At 36.5% G+C, this 20,111-nt stretch overlaps 1 protein-coding gene across 5 annotated transcripts in view; it reads left to right on the plus strand.

Moving 5' to 3' along the window:
• Positions 1-20,111, plus strand: part of SLC44A3 (solute carrier family 44 member 3) — a 40,834-nt gene that overhangs the window by 10,256 nt on the left and 10,467 nt on the right. For 4 of the 5 annotated variants that reach the window (XM_062581434.1, XM_062581435.1, XM_062581436.1 and 1 more), the window contains 3 exons: positions 7,408-7,573; positions 13,651-13,807; positions 16,429-16,512. In XM_062581434.1, the coding sequence (XP_062437418.1) occupies positions 7,408-7,573; positions 13,651-13,807; positions 16,429-16,512 (407 nt within the window). The remainder of the gene's footprint in view (positions 1-7,407; positions 7,574-13,650; positions 13,808-16,428; positions 16,513-20,111) is intronic. The other variant, XM_062581439.1, reaches the window with a different exon arrangement.

The following is a 20,111-nucleotide window of genomic DNA, read 5'->3' on the forward strand; positions in this document are numbered from 1 at the left end:
GAAGAGATAGAGGCAGTTGTTTGTTGTGGACTTATTTGTTCCTGGGTTCTTCTTTTTTCTGAAACTGTATAGTGCTTTTATTTAGAAAACCAAATGCAGCCAAGCCCTATTAATGCTTATATGCTGTCATTTTGTCTTGCACTTCCTCAACCCCTTGGGCTGCAGTAACTTATCTGTACAGGCCTACAATTCTCTCCAACTGCTCTGTAGCTAAGCCAATTTGAGAAAACTGTCTCTGTAGGTCCGGCACCTCATCCCCATCCCTTGACTACTGCTTGTTCTGTTAAATCTAGCTTTTCCAGGTCCCATTTCACTTGTAACGTGTGAGAATGTCCGAGTCCAGGCTGGTATTGCAAATCAGTTGCCCATTGCTTAGGCTAGAAAATGTTTGTTTCTCTCCAGCTTTGGCTGGAGAATCATGCAGGTTTGCCAGAGTCTCCCTGTTTCTGCTACTGTTTGCCCAGTAGCTGATACCTGTCAGAAATATCTGCTTGAAGCACTTGGCTGGCGGATAACCTGCTTCTCTTGCAGAACTGTCAGACCCAGACAAGCCAGATACTCAACCTGCAATCTCTCTTGAATTGTTCCTGGCTGAATAAATAGTCAGATTCACTTTGCTTTAAGGACGTCACGGATATTTCTTCTCCACAGTCCTCTTAGATTTTTCCTTTACAGAGACATTATTACCTGCCAGGTACAGCTTTGTGTGGTTGTTAGCTTTTCCACAAAACCTTCATCCCATTTATGTACGTATCTACCATACAAGCAGTAATTTTCAAACTGTCTCATCACCAGTTCAGCCTGGTCTCTTACTGAAACTAGCATTTCTGAGCTATCAACCAAGTGTTCAGCTTTAGGTAGAGTTACAGAATTGCTTTTCATGCACTTGCTTGGATCAGATTCAATTTAAGTAACTAAAGTCCTGTACATAGATCAGACATTAACTGTAGTAAATCTAATAGCAGGTGAATAAAGTGAGTGACAACACAGATTTGCTAAATATAAATTTAGCAGAAAATATTAGCAAGAAATAATACATTCTTGATTTTAAGCTGAGCTGGTATATTACCCATAGGAATTTTCTCTGGTACTTTAATATGAAGATACATGTTTCTAAATTTAGAAAATACCAGCTGAGTCTGTCATAATCAAAAGCTTTTAGAAATGCAGCAGTCATTAGACGATATATTTTAGCTCATAAGACAGAAACAACTTGATGATAAAAGTGCACAGTGGGGAGATAGTCAGATATGTTCTGGATGCTGCAGGACTTTGCAGGAAGGTAGAGGGTTGCACTTTACATCCAAAAATAAATTTTACATGTATTCACAAGAAAATAAAATCCAATGAAAAGTATCTTTGAGGGGCATTTAATGTTTTTTTGATGTTGTGCTATTTTCCTTCATTGGTTATATTCTCTGTTCCCTGGTAGACATTTCCACTCAACATTTTTTTTTCTGGCTTGGAGGGTGGAATTCAAGCAGGTTGTGACCTTCTGTAACCTTTATAGTGCAGCAGACATCTCCTGGCTCAAAGGTATTTTATTTTTGTCGTTACCCTAACATTGATGGGAAGGCATATGTTTCCTGAAGGCTTTTTTCCAAAATGATAGAAACAAGATGGCACAGAAGGCAGCACAGTCCTTTTGCATAGCAGAGCAATGATAATGTTTCGAGGATACTCTTGGTCATGAAAGAATTGACTTCTTGCAAATCTAGCATAGGAAGGAAAAGTCATTTCCAGGTACTTGTAATTATGAATATATTATTATATGAGAAATCTAGATATGTTTTGACTGAGATCTTCTGCCAGGATATTTTTAGTGTAGATATCAATCTTTATAAGATTTTTCTGTTTAGCAGTTAGGGTGTTGATATTTAGGAGAGAATATGCATTTGATAAATAATACCAATTTTAAGTATCAGTGCTGGTAGAAAATGCCACTCAGGTGGTTTTTCTGATTGAAACTTCCATTACTTTTGTCATTTGTATTAATATTCTTTTTGTTAGTTTGTCTACATTAAATGGTGGCTGTTGTTACTCAACAAGTGCAAATTACTAACAAAGCCCGGGGGCTGAGGTGTTAGGGTTAACATGGAACAGATAATGTGCAGTAGTGTCTGTGTCCGCTAGGTGCCAGTAAAGTAGTTTGAGAAAGTTTCTCTTGTACCTACTCAGTTGTTTAAAGCTGCTGTTATTACAGAATTACTTCTCGTGGGAGGAGTTCAAACACAATGAAGGCTATTTTAGCCTTTTAATCATCTGGTGAGATAACGAAGGATTGTTTTATCTAGCTCAGACTGAAATGACTTGGTGAAGTGACCCAGGAGGTTGGTGTAGGCAAGAGTTTGATAGTTGTTTTACTTGGTAAAAAACAGATCACGTTTTCTGTAGTTCAAAACTAGAACAAATAAACAGTAGGCTAGATCTGATATTGTGATTATTCCTTTAAATTTTATTTCAAAATTTCAACCCAAATTTGAATCCTCTGAAATGCTGGCTGTTGTTAAAGCAGTTTACAGGAGGCTGAACATTGCAGGTCGGTTTGCTGTTTTAGAATAACTAGTTCTTTGTGATCCTGTAAAAATGAATAAGTATAGTGCTATTGAATTCATAATGCATTGGCAGAACAGCTTTGTGTTTTCCGCTTCTTTTCTAGAATCAAGCAATCCCATATATGGAAGGTATTTCTTCTGCTTTTTGAGTTTTGGGACTTTTTGTGTGGGCTGATAGTACTTCTGTGAATTCCCAAGATAAGTTCACTTTGAGCAGTTTGTTTTCTCTCTTGTCGAATAGTTTTTTAGCCAGGATTCAGTTCAAAAAAAAAAAAATCTTTTTTCTTGTTTTTATCACTTTGTCCAAATTTAAAATGTAGTCTACTTAGCCCCAGAAAACATATTTGTTGGAATAAAAAGTCAAAATGACAAAAACAAGAAAAAAGATACATTTTAAATTTGGACTTTAAGAAGGCTGGAAAAACGAAATATGTAGGAGAACATTACTCTTTCATATAATATGAAGCTGAGAGAGATGGGCAAGTGAAACTGGCTTGCTACTGTGCTGCACCTGTTCTTAACATTTTCCTTAAGCTTCCTCTAGTTATATAATATTTATGGTGTCTGGGCATCTGACAGCTCTGAAGCCCTGATTCTTGCTTCAGCTATGGTGCACCTGATCTCTGTGTGACCACACAGACACCTTGTTTATGTCCTTTCCAAAAGTTAATGCTACTCTAAGAAGAGCCTGACTTCTTGGGAGCCGCAGAAGACTATAGTCCCCACTTGGGAAGGTATTTATGCACATGACTAGCTTGAAACACATGTATGATCCTATTAAAATCAGTGGGACTATGCATTTTAAGGTAGGCATCTGCTTAAGTGCCTTGATAATTCAGCGTGTATAAGAGCAGCAGAGACTGAGTGAATTCCAAACCTAGAAAACCAGGAGAAATGCCAGACTCCAAAAGACTTGAGACTGCACAGACAGTGGTCCTAGTTAGAACCATTAGTTGAGTAGCAATGGAATTCAGCTGTGCTTTGAAAAAGCTGTTATGTCGTAGTGTTATTGACTCTTATTATTTGCTACTTTGTGTGGTATTTTACTGCAGAACTGAAGCAGCCATGTGGAGTGGCAAAACATGTTCTTTTAACTTTACAGCACACGGGAGCTGTGAAATCCACGTGCTATAAATGCTGTGCAAATAAAGTAGGATGAGATGGCAGTGCACGATTTTCATGTAATGAAGGTGCATCCTACAGGCAATATAAGTGCCACTTAAAGTTGTGTAGTAGCTAAACCGATAGTAAAAATGTATTTCCTGTAGGATTCTTGATATTCTAATTATAGTCAGCTAGCTTAACTGTTAATGCTACTACATGGAAAGGGTAGATAAAATAACACAATAAATTCCATGGAAGAAGCGTAAAGATTCAATGTATGATGCCAGTACCTTTCTTTATTTAGCAGTGGGAAGCGTTAAATACAGGTCATGTTGTCATGTTAACAGGAACTGATAAACATGTTCTGAGTTAGTATTTTCTGGTCAGTGGTTCTTTGTTTCCGATAAAGGAATTGTTAAAATATACTTCCCAGGAACTTTAGCCCCTTAAAACAGTCTGCTACCTGAGGCATTAGCAAAAACTTGCAGTAGTTGTTGCCATATAAGAGCATATGACATAAATCTGAAAGCACCAAAATGTAGCTAATGATGTTGCTTGCACACACTGACTTCCAGATCGTCGTGTTGCTGTGCTGACCTACGTAGTGGCACAGCACTGGGCTGTGGCGGCTGATGGAGAAATTTTTCTGAATTCTGCTGCAAGTACTTGCAACTGCATTGTTAACAACACTTCTTAGAAACTTTTGCAGCAGATCAACATTTGTACTGAGCAGATTTTACCAGATTTGGTGATTCACCCATAGAAACTTTAATTCTTTACTAACATCTTGATTTTACCACTAAACACCTGTAGTACACCAGAAAGATTCATTTTTCAGCAGTCTCTTCTGTGATTATGCAGTTGGAGGAAAAATATTCTGTGGATAAAATAAAACCATATTTGGAGCCTTTGTTCAGGATGTTTAGCTTGCGTGAACAGATAGATCACAGTGGAATGACAAAGAAAAGGGCATGTACTTTTTCAACAAGGTGTCAAGGATAGCCTTAGAAGTTTATCTGTATTACTAATACTGACATACTTTTACATACAAAAAATAGCATAGTAGGTAATTCTGCCATCAAAATTATACCTGCATAGTAGGCCTCAAAGCAGAGGCCATTAGTCAGACAAGATGTTTACAGTGGAAAATAATTTCTATGAGGTAGCAAAAACAATTTTCCTTATCTAGACAGTGAAATGATCAAAAGCGAACTCAAAGATGGATGTGCCTGACTTTCATGGAGCTGAACATATTACTACGTACACACACATGCACAAGGTTGGCTGGGAAAGACAAGGGCATTATTGTTGCTATTGCAGATGACTATTTCAGTAGGTTAATAAAAAGCAAATGATATGGGTATCTGTCACTCTTCATGACAAAGCCAGAGAAGCAAAGCCTAAAATATGCCATTTTTTGGGAAAGAAAGATGCAGGTAGATTGTGTGGCAGAGAACATACTTGATTCTGCTACCAAATGACATAATGCCTTCACAGAAAAATGGGGAAGTAGGAAAGCTTCTTGTGTCTTATTGAGCTGTTGTTGGCATCATTTGCACATGTTCCTCAACAACGGCTATGGGCTATGATTAATGAGCATATTTGGCCAGTTGTATGTGCTGTAGGAAAATGGTAATCTAGAGCTTCTGGAAGAAAGAGGGGAGCTGAATTCAGAACAAGGAGGAGTGGTATAGCAGAGAGCATATTTCAATGTATCAAAGTAAATGAAGCTATCCTTTAAAATTCCCTTAAAAAGGAAAAATAACTTTTGAATCCAGGCTTATAAAAGAGAGGCAGCGGATAGGGAAGAAGGGCTGAGAGAGTTTGTGAGAAGAAATCTGAGATAAGAGTCATAGCTTTTTCACAGCGTCAAGTATCTTGCATTTCACAGGCTTAAAATACATTTGAATATAATGGAAGCAACAGTATTTGTGTGAATCATTATCCTTACAGCACTTCACAGAGCTTTCCTGTTTAGTTAAAATTGATAGCCTTTTAGAAAATAAAATAGCTAGAAAACACATCTGTATCTGCACTCCAGCAAAGATTGCCTTGATAATCTAGTCTGTTATGGGACCTATGAATTCCTTCTCTAGGCCAGCTACACTGTGTTGATGGGTGCAAGTCTTGATGGTGAGAATGCTAAGAATAAGATGACTGAGCTCTGGGAAGAATGCTTATTTTGTAAGCTATAAATCTGTTCATGAACTTTTTTCTTTTTTTTTAATCTTGAACAGAAGGATGAGTTTCTTGCAGCGCTAGTGCTGCAGGAGTAAAGGAATGCATTTTTTTCAGACAGATACATCTGAGAGCTAATTATTTAATAAGAATTATACACATATGTAACATTTTTGATCCTCTCAAAGCATTTCAAAAATAATTTAGCAAAGCTACTATGCATAGGGTAGATTAATATAGTTCATAATTTACAGATAAATGGATCAAAATTCTGAAGACTTATAATGGCCTCTAAATCTGATGGTATTGCTCAAAACAAGTATTTATTGCTTCTATTTTCCGCTAATATAGAGCATGAACTTTATGGCTACAGAAAAAAAAGGGAAAGATAGGTGAACATTTTCATGAATAGCTTTTTATCTCTGGTATTTTTGAATTTGGAACTGTTGCACTGTCCTGTAGGAAAGCATGAAGCATTAAAGCTTAAGTTATAATGCTCTTCTAGCAGCAACAGAGAATTCTACATGTCCCTTTGCTCTTTCTTTCATGGAGCTAAAATAAGAAACTACTCGCCTCCAGAGCTTGTTTTATTCTGTGAATATATTTATCTTCAAAGTTAATAGATTTGAGACTTGGTAAACTAATAACATGGCAGGTTACAGCCCTAGAGACTATGATGTCTAGTCCTAGACACTAGAAATGTCCTGATTCTGTCATCCCCTGACTAGACTTGAAAGCCAAATGGCATAGATGGGATTGCATAGAGAAAAGTTTGATTGCTAATGTTGCCTGAGTTACTCTGGCTTGTTGTGAAAAGCTGTCTTTTGTATATGGAATATGTTCATTATTAACAAGAGTTAAGACAACAAAAATGTAGCTTGAATAAGTGCATTTGTCAGTGTTCTTCAGTATGTTAGTAACACCGGAGCTTTTATTACCATACAGATGTCTACATTCTGCTTTTTGGAAGTATTTTTTGAAATGCTTTCTTTATGTGCTTTATTTTATAGAAAAGCTGCAAAATACAGACAACAGAAACCTGTTCTGTTATGGTTCTAATTATTAAAAATGTTAGAACAGTAATTTCATTTTGTTGTGGGGTTACATATACATCCTTAATATTTTTCTGCAATCTTTCTCTTTTGCTTCTTGTAGAGAAAATATACTTTTAAAGCATTTCATAACTGGCTACAAATTTATTTTTAGATGTGAATGAAGAAAATTAAGGGATTTTGTTTACTTCCAAAGCATTTGAGTAATCTTGAGTAATCTTTTCTCAAAAATCTCTGCTGGTTTATAGTTATGCTCTTGACTTTACTGGCAGCTCTGCTTAAGATCCGATTTAAATGTAAGCCTTTGTGCTTTATAAGATTTTATTTTTCAAAATTCTATGTGAATTGCAGAATTTTAGCTCTCTAATTTTGTTAAAAATGGAGAGAAATAAGTAATACCTGCTTTTTGTTTAATTTTATTGAAGAAAAGTTAAGAGCAAGGGTACAAAAACTTTTATTTACTTTTTTGGTCGTGACTGCTGTGTTTTATTAATAGTGTGATGTAATCCTAATTCCAGGCACTGCACAGATTACTTCAGGAGGACAAGTAGAATATAGAGCTCTGTCTGGAATTCACTACATGGTATGGTACCATTCTGTTGGCCTTATCTGGACTAGTGAATTCATTCTTGCTTGTCAGCAAATGACAATTGCTGGAGCAGTGGTTACTTGTTACTTCAACAGGTATGTGCAGAATTGCCCAAAGTACACATTTTACAGCTATTTCAGCATTTTCTTTCAATCTCTTTCTAGAAAAAGTACTATCAAATAAGTTCCAACTTATGCCAATATCTTGGAATTCAGTTTAATCTAAAATGGTGTTGCTTGTTGCAAGATTTTGGGTAAGATTTTACAATGTGTATGATATCAGTATGACTCACCCTTACCTCTACACTTACTAGGTCAAACTGATCCATGATATAAGCCAGTAGAGCTCTGCTGAATCTGATGAAATTTCAGTTCGTAAGGGACAGGCTACATTTGACCCTTTCCCAGGAGACTATGTTAGCTCCAAATGGAGGTGTAATATGTAGCACCTCAGTAATTTCATGTATTCATAGGTATATTATTCCTAAGAGTTCATCCTTGCTCTGGCTTTTAATTTGTTCTGTGTTAATTCTTGGTCTGTTGTATTTTTTTTTCATTCTGTGCAGATATTTTCAGTTAACTACAAGTCCTCTAACAGCACTATTACAAATTCAGAGATGTATAAACAAAATTTCTTGAGTTTTGTATTACTCTGACAGGTAAATGTGGGGTAACTGAAGAAAAATCATATTTACTTTTCATGGTTTATGTGGGTTGTTTGTCCCACTTTCTGTAAAATTGTAAAACAAAACTAAACTGTTTTCCTGCAGTGGCATGGTGCTATGCTAACATAGTGGGGGAAAATCTAATTTTAAGAATATGTCGTTGGGTTTTTTTGACAGTGAGGAGAGTAGTATTCTGAAAACATTTTTATTCATAAATGTTTTATGAGCTTTCTTAACCTCATTGCTATGTTCCTCTACTCCACTTTCTGTAAGGAGATTTTCTGATCTGTGAAAAGCTCTGACATTTTAAGGCATTTCCTCATTTTGTAGTAGAGGAATATGATGCTTATCTCCATTTATTGGAAGACCAGCCCCTGAGGAATGTGGTCTGAGGGTGATTCAGGTGAGCTGCCTTGGAGGCTGGCAGGGCCTAGGGATCCTGGAGCTCAGGCTGCCAGGGTGCGGGGAGGTAAGGCTTTGGGCTTTCTCCAAAGCTTAGGCACTAGGTTGCTGTTGACAGTTCTAAGAATGTATCCCTGGATGTTTCAGTTTCTGATAGAAAAGCCTTCTGCAGGAAGATTTCCAAGTACTCTGTTCTCCTTCATCCTGCGTGGAAGGCAGCATAAGCCTTACTTGCAGGAGTGACTCTGAGAACTTCCCTCTGTGGCAGACAGTAGCTCAGTTTCATCTATAGCCACAAAACTGGAAGCCCTGGTAGTGACCACCTCGGTTTCAAGCATTGTTTATTGTCACAGAATTAGTGTTAGTAAGATGTTCGTAGTGCAGACAGAAACAAAAATGTTCTTTTTTTTTTTTTAACAAGATTGTTATCTGTAGAGTAACATAATCTCACACTGCTATTTTACATGCCATGATAGAATCTGAAAAGAGAGGGACTCCCGTTTCATATCATCATCTTTTTTTGATTGAAGCTCTAAAAACAAGTAATCGGCATGTTTATGGTTCTGTGCATAGTTACCTGCTCTTTTCTTCTAAGCATATTTGTGTTTCTTAAGCTTTAGCAATCGATAGTTCTATCATAAAGCTGAATGCTGGGTCGCTAAGGTTTCATTTAAAAGAGCTTGCTTGGGAAAGCACAGGAAAGGAAGAAAATTTCACTGCCTTTTACTGGGTTGCATGCTGCAGTGCATTATGGTGAGACACACCATCTAAGTCCCCAAGGCAAAGGCACTGGCCATGTCTTCATGCAGAGCAGGAAAGCAGCTGTTGAAGCTGCTGTGATGACTTTTACTGCTCGGTTAAACTCTTCCACTGTCCCGCTCCAGGAACTGGCTGCAGAGTAGAGAAGATTCCTGCTCCCGATTGTATTGAAATCATTTTGCGCAGATACTTTTAAGCTCTCCTCTTGCTTGCCAGGTGACATGTACTGTGTTGAGAGAGTTGTGGTTGGGAAGGGAAATGTGGTATTTCTGTGGTGGTGATCCCTCTTCCTGGCCTTTAGGCCGCCAGCGCAGGTCTGTAGAGACACCACAACAGTGAAGGAACAGGAGAGGATGGTGAACGGGCGGAGTTGCTGCATCATTAGCAACAAGCTGTTGTTATCTCAAGCTGTTCCAGCAATTCTAAGCTTGTTTGCTCTTTACTGTATTCCTTGGGGGCAGTGTCATAAAAACATGTCACAAGAGTTGTTTATGATACCTCACACAAAGTCTTACTGGCTAGTAAATGCTCCGAGGAAATGGCTTGGCCTTTCCTTGCGGAAATTGTCTTCTGCCACACATGCAGCAATGTACTGCGTGGCCAACAGCCACAAGTGCAGTTAGGAATGGGGGAGTGGGAAGTGGCTCTTGCCACATCAGTTTTACAAATGACATATGTCTGACCTGCAACGCTGCCACTGAAAATGGATTTTTTTAAATTTCAAATTAGACTTAAGTAACTGAAAGTTTTTATTAATTTAATGAAATAAATAAAACTTATGTAAGAGTTACTTTTTATGGCTTGTGAAATGGGCTCAGTCTTTAAGAAAAGCTCTTTCTTAGTGTTGCTATTTTACAAAAAGGTTTATTTTCACCGTGATGTGCTTAGAGGTTATATGTATATTTGCCTTTTCAATGAGATGAGGGTTTGTCCCTCTCTGGGATTAAAGGAAGGTAGTATGCTAAATTAACTCATGTTATAGGGATCACAGTCCTGTCCATGCTGGAGTTTATTCAGTAATTCTTACATGTCCTCCCTTCATGTGTGCAAGTATAATTATTTGAATGTTTATGCATTTATAGAGTTGGAGATCTGTGCCTCTGCTCTGCAAACCCTTCTGCACAGGCTTGAAATTAAGCATGTATACAAGTATTTCCAGGATTGGGGCTTTGAACCTGACTGTAAGGTGCACAGCACCTCAACTTCCACAGTTTTCAGTGGGAGTTGAAATCCCACAGAATTTACTAACATACATCTCGCAGGTAGTCAGCAATCTAAGTTTATGAATTTGCACCAGAGCCATTAAGAGATGAACTGGGACCATATTTTAAAGGATTCCCCTCCCCTTTTCACATACAGCTGTAGTATTTGTGAGCATCCTTTGCCCTACTCACAGACTTGGCTGAGCTCAAGCGAAAGGGCCCTGCAGCATGGATGTAGTCAGATGGGTCCCCTGGGCTCTGGAGAGCAGGTAAAAGAGCAGTTGAAAGTAGAGTCCCTGTGTTAATTGGATAATGTCTCGATTACTACAATCTTGTAACTCATTCTATTTGTTTAAAAACTGAGATTCCTATTTATTTAGGGAATATATGACTTTCATTAACATTTTTTAAAAAGTATTTTTATACTTAAACTCTTGATCTCAATTGAAACAGTCTTTGGAAAAGGTGAGATGACACTGAAGAAAACCGTAAGCACAGCTTTGAAAAGAAGGACAGGCTTTTAAAGAAAGGCATTCCTTTACTTTCAATTGTCTAAGTCTTTTTGGCCTTCTAGTTTGAATTTTGTCTTTACAAAAAACAAGAAGTGGTTTTAAAATGAGAGATGAGATCGATGTGTGATCACTTGATTCAAGAAACTTGGTATTAAGAAATATCAAATATCACGGAGATCACAATAAAATAAAGACAATTGGCAGCACTAAAGTAAAGTTGTTAAAAGATGATGTGATACTGAGTACAGATGCACAGGAATTTGAAATAGTGGTGTTCTATATAGATCAAACAATCCTGCAGCAACAGGAAATAGGAATGCTGGTGGGGAGAATCAAGCTGTAGCGCTGACCAGTTGTGCCACCAGTTCTATGCAGGCAGCTCCTTGTTTTTCCCCAGTACCTTGTTATGTGCCTCGGGGTACCCTGTCCACGCACCACAGCCCCACGCACAGGATTCATTGCACAATATGAACTGTCTACAAAAGCTTACGCATGTAAGCTAGGCCCAGCTAAGCTAGTGCTGAAGTTGTTTTCAGGATTGCAGCCATACAGTGTGGAAAAGCTGGATGAAACTTCAGTCATGATGGTAATTTGGGTAATTGGGTATAGGTGGATGGCTGAACCGATCTTGAGCTTGTTTTGAGTCACAATCATTCACCGTTACCATGGTTGGCTAGCCAGTTTCCTATTTTGAGGCAGTTCTGTACTTTCTGCAAGCAGTTTCAAAGCAAAATGACAAGCAGCCTTGTCGGAGCCTGTTCCAGTGAGAATTCCTTTGTTAGGACAAGATTTGGAAAAGCTTCCAAATGTGTAGAAATTTATCTAAACAAAACTTAAGATCCTGTGATTCCTGCTCATTAATCAGTCCTGATAAAAATACCAAAACCTTTCTTCATTTTTCTCTTCAATGGCAAGTAAATTATTAACACAAGAGTAAACTTTGTCCTTTCTGTATTTCTTACCCTTCGTTAACATTTAACTTGCAGATTTCAAATTCTGAGATCTGACCAAGACTGTCATATGTAAGATACTATAAAAGGAAAAGGAGCAATGGTACTGTATGGGTGGAAAGCTCATGTATTTTGAGATGTATGTTTCTAACACAGAACCTTAAAGTCTTTAAGAAAGGCTTATTCAGTATAAAATTCCAGTATCCCCCAAGCTGTTCCCCAGGTTATAAGACCAAAAATAATAAATGCAGCAACTGCTTTGCTGGAATTTCCTATTTCAAATAATGTGGTATATTCACATATTTAAATTTAACTTTTCAGATACAAAGTAGCTAGCATTTTGAAAGGACTACAGTGATACCTTCAGGATTCTTGCAGAACTGTGATAGCTATCTTGACATAGTGTGTATGATTTAAATCCTTGTTGAGGTGAGAACTTAATAAAAATATATTTATAGACCTTTATAGCGTCACTCAGTCACTCTTTCTTATCTCTTTCTGTTTATTTTTTTTCCTGTAAACTATTAATTTTTTGAGATAACAGAGGTTTTGAAAGAATTACTTATAGAATGTCTTATTTGTGATTTAAGGTCTGATCTTTACTTAATGGCTTATTTAAACTGCTGCTGGTTGCACTGCCTGAGTAAATTTTTCATAACTATACCTGTTATTTAAGAGTTGCCTTATAGAAGGTTATAAGGAAATATTAATCAGCATTTTTTTTAAGTCCTCTAAAACATTTCTTTTAGGTATTCATAGTTTTAGGTATTCTTTTTTTTTTTTTTTTTTTTTTGAACAGGAAGAGGGGAATGACTTTAAGTTCATTTCTTGGTTTTCATATAAATTCTTCAGAGCTGTGTCATACTCTTCTCTGTAAAAAAATTCACATTAAACTGACCTTTATAAAAATCAAGAAAATAAAATCTGGATTGGGGATTCTTCTACCAATTATAGGAGGTTGTTTTTTATCTTTGCTTTTCAATTTTGGAATACTCATTGTTACCCCAAAACAATACAGGTTAATGTACAGTAACATTACAGCTTTTTTAGGCCAAATTATTATTTTTAATATATAACATCAAATTCTTTTTTTGTATATTCCGTTTAAAACAAAACCTGCCCAATGATAGGAAATATGCATTAATTATCTGAGCAAAATTTAAAACAAAATTTGGCCAAGTTGTGACAATAAAAGTAGATAGTTTTGCACGTAAGATCTTGTCATTTTTTTTGATTTTAGTTTTACCACTGAAGCAGAAATAGTGAATTCATTCTTTCAGACTAAACTCTTGCTGAAAAAAAAGTCAAATGAAAGATTGCAGAGGGAAAAAGAAAGGACAGAAAACAGAGAAGTGTTCAGGAAAGTATAATTCTCAGATGTTTTTCACTTCTGATATTTTCCATACCAGTTTTTTCTAGATATTTCTCCATTACTGAATACATCAAAACAGTCATTGCTTCAGAATTAAACTAGTCCAATAAAAGTTTTAAACTTGGCTACTTTCATTTGGACTATAGTGAATGTTCAGATGAAGTCAGTAGGAAAACTGGAGTTATTTTAAATGCTGAAGGAGATAGCAGATTAATTCATTAAATCTCCAGAATTTTCCTGAAATGATACAATGTATATCTTCTTAAATAACAGTTTCTGAAACATTTTATATTGTTTGTTTTTCTTTCTAGAAATAAAAATAGCCCACCACGGCACCCAGTCCTGTCTTCCATATCAGTTCTTTTTTGCTATCATCTAGGAACTGTTGTAAAAGGGTCGTTTTTAATCACAATACTGAGAATACCAAGGATTTTTCTCTTGTACCTTTATAATTTCTTAAAACAAAAGGTAGGTATGTACTCCTGTAACACCATATAATTAGTAGTTAAAAGGTGAGATTCAGGGAAAAAAATGTGAAGAATATATGTGTTGCTTAAAAAATGGGTGATAGAATGTGGCTTTTATGTTTTATTCCATTTTCTTCATGTAGAAAGTCTTTTCAGTGTATTTACCTTTTTTTTCTCTCAACTAAGATATTTTTAAAATAAGAAAACATTAGCATTAAAAATATCATTATTTACTTTTTACATGTAAAGTTTTTATGAAGGGTAAGGGAAAACACAAATTTTGCAGAAGGCTTTATTTAAAACTTTCACTTTGTAAATTTTTATAAAAGAAAAATGAACTAAGAATTATGTTCTTATTTTGAGTGTAAAATATCTTCTATAGAAAAGATTTCACTTGTCTTGTGATGTGGGTTTATAAAAAGAGTATGTGAAATAAGAACTATTCCAGACATTTGCATAGGATCTAAAACACATTTTTTAAGAGATACAAAAATATAGTTTGATTGTTGCTTGCCTTCTTTCTCTCTTTCACGCATCTCTACATTTCTCACACTCTGCTGAAAACACACTATTGCAGTTCTGGCACTATGGCAAGGAGAGAAGCTCTCATGACTGCGCAGCTTTGATTCTACAGAAACATTTAGACAAAAAGTTTCAAATGTAGGTCTTGAAATTTATACCTTTTTCCCCAAAGTTTGTCTTGGCCTTGAAGCAAGTTGTGTATAATTATGAGAGGGTGTTTACACTGAGCATCTCTGGTACTGATGAAGCATGTGTGAGACATGGTTTGTGAACACCAAAATAAAAGTCAGTCTAAATTAGGTGCTTAGAAATTCTGTAAACATATAGGTTTATGTCACTTTTGTATGAAAGTCTTGGTTATAAAACTTGATGAGCTGGGTTAATTAAGAACTTTGTTTAAAGGTGGTAGGTGGGATGAGTTATTCTAGAAGGAAAATAGACTATATTCTGCTTTTAAAGGAAGTAGAATGAGTGGACTTTGTAATCTGACTAATTGTAGAAGATTTACCTAGCAAAGAAGGATTGTTTGTCTATAGCAGTGTGCTTTAAGCTTCTTCTGTCTTCTTCTAGTCCGATTGCCAACCATCTAGCTGAGACAGGTGTGACATGACCTGTGGCTGTAACTGCTCCTAAAGAGGCTGGAGATGCTCAGGCCAGCTCGTGTCCCCAGTCCACAGAAGGATCCCCCACAAAAGTAACCTAGCTCATTCCCATGGAAGGAGGGAGGAGCTGCGGCTCCTTTCTGCTGAGGTTCCCTCCATACAAGGCAGGAGTGGAAGTGATGAAGGATGGAGAAGGGATGCTGCATTCCTGTAGAGCTGACCCAGAATTTGCCACCTGTGCAAAAAATGTTCCTGTTCTCTACGGAGAACAGAAGTCAGGGAGCATCTAGTTGTCTGAGAAGGACTGCAGGTTTTGCAGGTAAATTCACTGGTACTTTCTACATGGAAATCTTCAAGCAGAATAGCAGAGAGGAGCTTGCAATTGAAGGCCCCTGCTATACGTATTTAATAAATAGCACCTACTGAGGTTTGTACATTTTTAATAAAATAATTTCTTCAACAAAAAATGATAAAAGTATTACAGTGGTGTCAGAATCTGTATGCATGTATTTGTATGAATGTGCAGTGGCCATTTTAAAGGGATTAATCCTGGAATATTTTCAGGAACTTTGTGAGAAAAAAGTTAGGAGGTTCATGGTTTATGCACAGTTCCATGGTATTTTTGGGACCTGAGGATTTTATACAGTGACCGCAAGAGGTCTGCTTTCAAAAGTAAACCAAAATCATTCCGATCTCTGGAAAAGAGAAGGTTGAAAAGACACATATATCACTGCACTGAGTTTCCTTTCTCTGAGCAAAAGAGCCATTTAAAATGGGAAGGCTACCGTGGCTGCCAACATGTCTTTTCTTGTCTCATTTAGTAAAATGTTTACATGTTAAACAATTCTGAGCTTTTGATATGGTATTGGGGGTGGACCGTTAGTTTTTTTTTTGCTTTGTTTTTGGTATGAAATTAATATAGATCAAAATCCTTGTTAAATTCAAATTGTTTAGTGAATGGTTTGTTCAGGAAAATGTAAGCCTTTTTTTCCTGCCCTGAAAAATGAATATGTACTCTGGGTCAATATACACACAAATGTGCAAAGAAGTCCTCTTGGTTTTTCCTTTTATTTCTGTCTGATGGTGTACCAGTCATTTCAGAAATGTGAAGGTTTTTTGACAAATGACAAAAAAGATGAAAAAATTGCCAAAGTACTCCTTGCTCGCTTGAAAAGTATTGTAAGGGTTACTGACTTGCCTGTCTGTTTTGTTCTTCATGCAGCTGTTAGCTCACTAAAGCTGCTTACAGCATTTATTTTCTTCCTCAGAGAAGAACCTTTCATCCACAGGAAGAAAAAACTGCTCATCTCATCAGTCATTAATACTGTAGAGTTTGAATTTAAAACATTACCTATAATGTGAAAAAAAAATATCTATTGCCTAAGTGAATGCTTTGTAAGAAGAGACAGAGTGACCTGTAGAGCAGATTTTTCTAAAATGTCAGTTTTGAATGAATCTAATTCTGCATCCAGTAACCAAACATTTCATTTTATTACAGGAAAGTGCATGTGCAAAGTGCCTGTTCAAGTGCTGTTTCTGCTGCTTTTGGTGCCTGGAAAGATGTTTAAGATACTTTAACCAGGTACACTCTATCATTTCTCTATCACTTGACCATCTGCATGCCTATTTAGAAACCATGCGTATATCTAACTGCTTTTAACATAGCAAACAGTGTCCAGTGCATGGAAACCAGTTAGCTGTTGGCCAGCTAAACTTTTTATTTTTTTTATTTTTTTTTAAAAAAGAGGGGTCTTCAGCTTAGGTGGAGAATGTTACCAAGAAACAAGGAATTGACAAACATGCAAGGTACTGAGTGGAAATTTCAGAAAACTTGTTAAAACAGCTTGAGATGGTTCTTTTAGAGGGCCACTGCTATTTCCAATGGTTTCAGGTCTTAACATCTCCTTGAGTTGTGCCAGGTAGACTACTGAAATGCAGAGTGTCCAAGTGGAAGGAAGCAATGAAGAAGTAAGATATCTACCAGGAGATGTGTCACTGAACTAGGGAACCGAATGTGTGCAGCCTATTTCTTTACTTCTATTAGAGACAAAATCTAGGGATTTTATTTATCAGAATTGAGACCTTGTTGTGTTAGACACTGTACCCCAGTCCCTGTCCATTGCTTTTATAAAACCTTATAGGTAGTTACATTTTTTTCCATTTGAAGGTCCCTATTAAAAAAAAATCATTGAACTGTTGGCTGATTTCCATCATTGATATGTCTGGGAATAAAAGCCATGATGAAAAAGTAAGATGATATAATAATCTCTTTCTTTGAAAGACATCTCTATTTTGTTAGCAGTTTGTTTCATAAGTGTTTATATTGGAAATAGATGATTTCTGACATACAGCATTTTTCAGACACTTGACTCGTGCTCTTTGCTTCCTGATCATTTTCTCCAAGTTTTTTTCCAACTCTATCTGCATCATTATATATAGTTAATATTTTCTTTGTCAGTCCCCTTTTGTCTGGTGGCTGTGGGTATTCTTAATGTGAAAGGAATCAGATGTTGTTCATGTTGATTCCTAACTCTGTAACTGTTACTTTTCTTTTTCTCATTGCTGAGGCCAGTAGTGAAGTACATAGGAAGATTCTGATAAATTGTCTGATTACTTGTTCTAGTGTACGTGCATAAGTTAAACTTAATCATGGACAACTATACAGAAGAAGTTTTTCACTTATTTCAGTCTAGATTACGTACTTGTGTGGCAAAATCTTTAGTTCTAGCTGATGAATTTTCCAGACTTACATTTTTTGGGTAGATCTTACGGTCGCTGACTTGGTGAGGAATCTCAGTTAGTTTTGACTGCAAGCATTCCATTTATAGTCACCCTTCCCTTGGCTTCCTGCCTTTCAAAAAGATAGCCAGCATCTTTGTATTTGCTTTTTCCAGCTGTTATATGCTATGTGTTTTTGTTTTAAAAAAAGAAATAATTATTGTGCTGTTCTTCCTTTGTTTCAGAGCTTATATCTATTCTCTTACAAGAGTTCCTGTTTCTTAACTTATTGCAGGAAAAAAAAATCTGTTTTCGAGTATGAGTTGGATTTTTTTACCTAATGATGATAGTAGTAAGTTTGCTCTTGAATAACTGTTTGAACATCTTTTTGGCAAAATTGGTGGCACTCCATGTGGCACCCAGGGCAATTTGGGAGAGGCTGGAGGAGAAGAAAACTAGAAACATTTTATAAGACATGTAATAGAAGTTTTATCTGTATGAAAGGGTAACATCAGGCTGAAGATTAGTGCATTATGTAGGATGATTAATTTATCTAATTGTTTTTTCTTAAGCTTTTTTTCCTATAAAGATTATATTCAAGCCTGATTTAACAAATACATTTTTATTAAGATTGAAAATATAATCCAATCTTCAATTTTGCAGAATCTGTGGCCAAATTTAAAAAAAGGAGTCAAAGAGTCTACAGTTTTAAGCAGCTTAACATATGGCTTGATTAACAGAAGTGCTGACCTCCTAAGAGCTCTGTTGAGATCAGTGAAAGTTGCGGGGTAGTGCCTTGAAATTTCATATAGTTGTTGAACATGGACTCAAGAATAAGACTTCATTTTTTTTAAATTGCTTGTACATATGTTTCTAACATTTTGAAAGTATTTTTGACTATTTAGATTCTGATTTTTGTATGAATTGAAATTACTAAAATGTGGAACAGCTGTTATAAAAGTTGGTCCAAAACTCATTGTATGTAGTAACATTTCTTACTGTGTTGTTGCCTTTTACCCCAGTATTACATTCATCATACTAATAAGCACCTTAAACATAAAGACAACCTTCCCCATCACTGTTTTCTTCAACCTATTGTTATATTACATAGATTATTTAAATTTTTCTCCTCCTTCATTCACAAGTTTAATCAGGATTAGACAGAGTCTTTGTTTTCCATCTGGGAAGCTTGTGGATGAGAAACAGGTGTTGGAGGAAGTAACACTGGTGATAGAGAGTGTGAGGTTCTTTCTTCCCATGCAGTGTCGACTAAGAGCTCTGTTATGTTATGTTGTCAAAGTGTGCTTTTTGGGCTGAGTGTGCCATTGTTCATGTGGGATTTAGCATGGACGTTGGCTGTTGCATGCCTCCCCGAAACTCCTCTCCAAACTCAGCTGAGTTCTAATTGCTCCCTTGGAGCTCCACTCAGAAGGGGCCAAAAAGGTACCCTCTTGTCTTCACATCAGTCAGAGTTCTGTGCTAGTTGCTGACAGTTGCCATATTTCCAGTGGTAGTTTTTGGAGGAATGGGAATGTAAACCCAGGATCATGTCCACATTGCGATGTAGATAATTACATTCTGCCTTCCGAAGATTTCTCTTGGATTTGCAACTGGATCCGGTGCTAAACTGTGGTGTAGTGTTGCTCTGTGCTGCTAAACAGTTCACTCCTTAAGCTGTTCCATTTCAGTCATGGGCAAAGTGATTCATGTGTGTGTATAATCCATTAGCAACAATTGTAAAGCACTCTGGGTTCTATCTGGATGAAAAGTGCTTTCTGAATATAAAGTTATTATCCTTACTTGACAGTTCTGTTTGCCAACACTTGTCAGAATTACCACAGATTTTTCATCTTCTGGCTCTGATGGTTTCAGTATGCTCCAGATAAACATATCCAATCATCTCAAGAAAAATCTGATAGATTTAAACTACTCTCCCATAAAAAGAATATACTATTTTCTTTATGTGGTTTGGGAGCTACAAGGTCGGTCTGTCTGCGGCTCTTTTAAATTGTTGTGGCAAAATCTTAACTTTTGATACATCAAAGAAATCACTTTTTTTTTTCTTTATAAGTCTTTGCAATTACTTTTTTTTTTTTTTTTTTACACAGTATGTCTATTACAAGATAATTTTGCTTTTATGTGTCTGCTTTGGGTTTATCTGTAGCCAGTTGGCAAGCAACTGTTCCAAAGTGCAACACATGGATTTCTGATGGAGTTGCTGAGCAGTATGTGGTTTCTCTATTTTCCTCGGCATAGTGATCCACAGTGTAGTCTTCAGGGCCTAGTGGTAGCCATTACTAATGAAGGGCAGTGTGATAGCCTGGCCCTGAGAACCCTTACTGATACTGAAAGACAGCAACTGTCTAGTGTAAAAAACAAAACAAAAAAAAAGCGAACAAAAAAAAAAGAATCAAGACTGACTAATGGTCTTATATCCATGGCAATTGGTTGTCTCTTAAACTG

The sequence above is a fragment of the Rhea pennata genome, chromosome 8 (genome assembly GCF_028389875.1).
Source record: "Rhea pennata isolate bPtePen1 chromosome 8, bPtePen1.pri, whole genome shotgun sequence".
NCBI lineage: Eukaryota > Metazoa > Chordata > Aves > Rheiformes > Rheidae > Rhea > Rhea pennata.